This window comes from Cicer arietinum, chromosome 3 (genome assembly GCF_000331145.2).
Source record: "Cicer arietinum cultivar CDC Frontier isolate Library 1 chromosome 3, Cicar.CDCFrontier_v2.0, whole genome shotgun sequence".
In the NCBI taxonomy this organism is placed as follows: Eukaryota; Viridiplantae; Streptophyta; class Magnoliopsida; order Fabales; family Fabaceae; genus Cicer; species Cicer arietinum.
Window position 1 is genome coordinate 74,617,395 of NC_021162.2, and position 5,287 is coordinate 74,622,681.

The 5,287-nt window shown below is 32.5% G+C and overlaps 1 protein-coding gene across 2 annotated transcripts; it reads right to left on the reverse strand.

The window, feature by feature from the left end:
* Positions 1-520: 520 nt before the first annotated feature.
* LOC101490469 (CST complex subunit TEN1) lies at positions 521-4,514 on the reverse strand. 2 transcript variants are annotated; one of them, XR_001143575.3, is made up of 5 exons: positions 4,361-4,514; positions 3,854-3,995; positions 1,845-1,998; positions 1,522-1,706; positions 521-810 (listed from the first exon to the last, which is right to left on the reverse strand). XR_001143575.3 is itself a non-coding variant. In XM_012714053.3 (4 exons), exons 2-4 carry the CDS (start codon positions 3,955-3,957, stop codon positions 1,596-1,598), a joined length of 369 nt encoding a protein of 122 aa, XP_012569507.1. In that variant the 5' UTR covers positions 3,958-3,995; positions 4,361-4,514; the 3' UTR covers positions 1,350-1,595. The 2 variants fall into 2 exon arrangements, 1 of the variants encoding a protein (XP_012569507.1); XM_012714053.3 differs by lacking the exon at positions 521-810 and having other exon boundaries at positions 1,350-1,706.
* Between the last annotated feature and the right edge of the window lie 773 nt (positions 4,515-5,287).

Consider the following 5,287-nt stretch of genomic DNA (forward strand, 5'->3'; position numbering starts at 1 on the left):
CTCTTAACACTCACTTGTGGAAAAACAGGCTCCACGTAGTTGACGAAGATATTGACTTTAGTTTTATGTTCAGAATAGGAGTGGAAATATTTATTATGCTCCATTAGCACCAAGGATAATGTACAAATTGTCAAGAAAGTGTTTCATGAAGATCAAAATCAAATAAGTATTTAGTGATATGTGGGACATGAAAAATGAAAACCAACTAATATTCCATCATTACAAGCTAGATATGCATCGTCAAATATAATTCATTGCGCGTCAACACAAATTATAATTCTACCCCCATGTTTCAGAATGATTGGTGGACAATAATGTCAGAAATTTCGTATGTTTAGTAGTTGTACCTTTTCAAGCACTACAGCTGCCACATAAATCATGGAACCTTGATAATTGGCTCTCATATTTTCACAAAGAAATGGAAGTATGTTATATGGGCATTTTAGCTTCCAAATACTATAAAGATGTTGAAAAATGTGATCCAAGGTTTGGATGAGATGATTCAGGTTTTGAGTTCGAATTTAATTTTGAGAAAGTAAAATGTTAAAACTCTTGATGGAAAATTTAGTGATTAGTATTTACAATTATACGCGGAGAATACTCAATTTACAAAAAGAGTATGCTGAGGCAAATTAAAATGTATTCCCTGTTGCCTTAAATACCCCCAACCTCTCCCAAGTTTCAGATTCCAAAACCAGGGTGGCCTTAAGTTTGTCGTAGAGCCTTACATGGACAGCTAAATGACCCCGTGAAGCATGCACAGCATAATCCAACTCACCTAACATCCACATCCTTTGATGACATAATTTCCTATTTGCAGCCAAAAGAAAGAATAAAATAAAATGAAATACCACCATGAAATTGTAGAGTGCAGAACATCACGCCCATGTCTAAAGAAGCAAATAAAATTGAGATTTGGATTCTCTCAGTTAAACATGATGAGATCAAACATAAGTGAGTAAGTGAGTCATGTTCATTATTTCACCACCAAAATTCATTGGACCCCGCTTATACATTTTTGAAGTTGTGAATTTCAATGAATTTTAATATTGAGACTATGTGGCCTCCTCATGTTTGATTCAAACATGAGAATTGAATCAAATATGAGAAGATCCAGATCGTCTGCTTACTATCTAGAAACATTTTCAAATTTTATTTTCTATTTTTACACTATATGTTCGTGGCTGAAATGACATTGAAGTATGGATTTTAATTTTTAATTGTGATCGAAAGAAGATGAAAACTAGCTATAGGAAATGCATTTTCAGAGGCGTTAAAAACAATGTTTCGACATTTTTCAAAATTTTCAAAAAAAATTCAATCTATATTTAAAATGCATTTTCAAAAACTTCTGTAATATCTTCTCTAATATTCATTTTAACATCAGAATAAAAACAAGTAAACAGGATCTTAAGTTGCTGAACATCACGCCCTTGAACAAAAAGCATTGATATAAATATGTTTATGCTTTTTCAGTATCTCTGGGACAACATACTGCTATGAAAATATTAAGGGACCAACCTTCCATATTTTTGTATTCTGAGAAAAATATGATGCCTTGTTGTGTACAAAATAATCCTGCAAAGTTAAGTTGCTCAATTATTCAAATGATTGGCTTGAAACTGTCTCAAAAGCAGCAAGGACTGATGATAAAGATCGAGATCAATTCCGTCGACGTTTCTACCAACACGTGCCTGCAAAACTCCCTAACAAGAAACAAAGAACACCATGCTCAATTATCTTATCATTCACATGAATCACACCTTTATATCATGAATCCAAGTGTGTTTGCAAGAGAAAATCGGGTCAATTAAGGCTTTAACCAAACCTTGACAATCACGTACCTCATGATCAGGTTGGATAAGGAGTTCGCCAATGAATTGGTAGACAGAGTCAACTTGAAAATTAAGGTCCTTCAGATTCTCAATAGTAACTATTAAACTGTTATCACCATCGATAATTGTTGCTAGGCCTGTTTCTAAAGAGTATTCGAGTAACCTGTGGAAGGCCTGACATAAGTTATTCAATGATATACTTGACAATCACCATCAACGACGGTAGCATCAAAAGATATATAATACAGCAATATTTTCTGCCAAATGCAATCATACAGCAGCTTGTGCTGATTATGCGGATATATCACTACAATTTGCATGGACTATATCAATTAGTGGTAAAAATATTTTACGGTTAATCATTTCTAGTCTCTAGTATTACCAAATTTAGTTTTATCCCCCTAGTTTCAGTTGAAGATAGTTCTCAAATTGACGCGATTCCCCGGTGTTCAATTTATGCCAAATCAGCAAAATATAGTGTCACAAGCAGTTTAGTGCCATATCAGTAAAGAAAGACTAAAGTAAACCAGAAAACTAACAAAGGTCAAGGGGTCTTAATAATTGAATCTATTTAAAATCTACAGGGGCAATTTATTGTAATACTAGCTGGACCAAAATTGAAGTTTGGTGAATCTACAACAATCAGAAATGTAATTAGGCCTGTCCTATATGTTAGTAAAACACTTGTTTTATGTAACCACAGGAAGGTAGAACTGTCAGGTTGATCCATCATCCACAATGCAGAGATGTTGCACTCTCACAATAGTTGGTAAAATACATATAATAAACTCGATGGCAGAACTTAAAGTGAATTACAACAAAAATCTTGTGGTTTGATAGCTGAAAACCAATACTCAGATGTTAACTAATGAGCTAGATAAAACTTTCTACAAGGTCAGGTTAACGAATGGATCTGGAATGCATTTATTGTACAATGTAGATGTGTAATATAATATTGCTCAGAATGAAATCATGAAAACATTATGAAATTCAAAGGAGAACTACATTCAATCAAACAAAACTTGCAGGAAAAATTTGTTATCTTCTAGTAGAGAACATATGTTTCTTACACCGAAACTTATCTCCAATTCATGTCAGCATGCTGTGTTTTTGAGGAACGAATCGATGTATTTGATATCTTTCATAACTTTGGAACCTCTAAAATTAAGGGACTTATAGATCTGAGATATACAAAGTATGCCAACTTCCTCCTAGCTGGTCAAAATCTACACACTGTTTAGTATTTACTAAACCATATTCAAACTGCCATCACCATGCCACTAATGTCAATATTTTTTCCTGCTGTACATCCATGACAAAACCAAAAGCCAATCTCTGCAATTCTCACCTAGTCACACAGCTATAATGCCATTGATAATCCCTCCAAGCAAGTGTTTTCAAATAGGCGATATAGCAGCGCTATAGGCTACATAGAGGAATTTGAACTAATCGCTATTGTTCCACAATATGCCATTTAGTACAAAACTTTGTCAAATATCCACTATTGCAGCGCATTAACACTGTAGCATTGCGGGATTTGAACAAATCGCTATTTTCCACGATCAGCAATTGAAAATACCGCTCCAAACACAATACAACCACTATTGGTGGTATCCATGTAACCTTTGTTACTTGATGTCCTTAAAAGTCTACACGCTATGTTGTCAATCACGGATTGTGGAGCAAAGTGGCTGAATCCAAAACCGAGATTGCAGGATGATCGCTATTCTACAATAACAATAAATAAATAAAATGAAGGTTTTCCATTCATTTTTTGGACTTTCCTGATTGCTCCCCCCTACACTAATGCGTCCTTTTAGCTGCGCTCCAAGTGCAAAACAAAACGCGCGCCGCCCAGACCGCTATTGACAACATATAGTCTATATAAACGCATGGAATTACCTAAATGCCTCAAGCATTACACAGCACACATTCATTCATAATCAGCAGCAACAAAACCCAATCATTCTGAATTTAAAAAGTTACAAATACATCAGAGTTAGAATGGGATCACTCACTTTCCAACTACTCTGAGGGATGCTCCTTGTTTGAAAAAAGGAGACGATGGACACAGATCTTGTAGAGAAACCAATGCACCGGATTTTATTTCATCTGGTTCCATCAGGCTTCACTTGCTACTTCAAAAAATTCCAATTCAGCCTGCAATTTGGGAAAACATAACATATACAAAACACACGAATTCACGTTAATGCTAAATGTAAATTGTACTACTACTCAAACTTTTGCAGCACACTAAATGTATATGACCTAATCACATAAGTTTTTTGAATACATAATAATTTAATTCAGAATGTATGGCACTTATCGATAGTTTGAACAATTTCCTAGTCAATTAACTATTCTCCATCTAATAATCAAATAAATTTAGGCAAAAGTAGTGATAGGTTATTTGAAGTTTAACGGAAGTCTCATTTTGGAAAACAGAAAACAAGATGGAGTAAACTATTAGTACGTAATCAAAGTGAAAGAGGGGTGGAAATAGTAAAGTTGAACAATAAGTCAACCTGAAGAAGGAAACAGGTCTAGTAGTCGACGACGGCAACGACCCTTACTACAACTGCAATGGGAACGGGAATGGAGCACCTCACTCGACACGCTTCGGATTGATGCGCTTTTTAGTTAAAATTAAAAATACACATGTAGTGTTTATTTAACTCAATTCCTTGTAACTCCTTTAAATTCATTTTATCTTACTCTATTATTTTAATTTCGATAATAATTATTTTAATTGAAAATTTATCATCATTTGAATTTTTATTGAATGTTACAAAGATGAAATTATTTTTACTAATCATTTCATAAAATTTATAAATAATTTATATTTTTTATCTTTATACAACAATTTAAAAAGCTCTCTATTAGTGTATATGAAATTTATATATTATAATGTCATTTTTTATAGGAGATTGCATCTCCATTATGCAAGAATTTTTTTTTTCTATAGTAGGAGGTCGCAGAGCGAGGACGCGACATTCGGAAGATCAAAATAAGTATAATATTTTGATACATAAATTTTAATATAGAGTATAATAGAAAGAAAAAAAAAAGGATATATATAAAAAAAATACTATTTAAACACATATATAGTCTTAATAAGAAAATAATAAAGGTATATTTACATACTCAATATATTTATCTTTTTTCACATGTAAAATAAATTGCACAGTCACCCTTTTACGATGCTTCGATTAAATTTTGACATTCTATGACAATAATTCGATAAAGTTTTCAAACTTAAAATACTACAGACATAATTTAAATTAATGGTGCAAGCGAACGTAACTTAAAAAGTCAAATAAAATAAATAATAATAATAATAATAATAAATTTAAATAACCTAAATAAAAAATAGAGTTAAATTTAAATAACTAAAAATATATTTTAACGTTTTTTTTAAGAGACATGTATTCGTTAAGTTACAAAAATACATC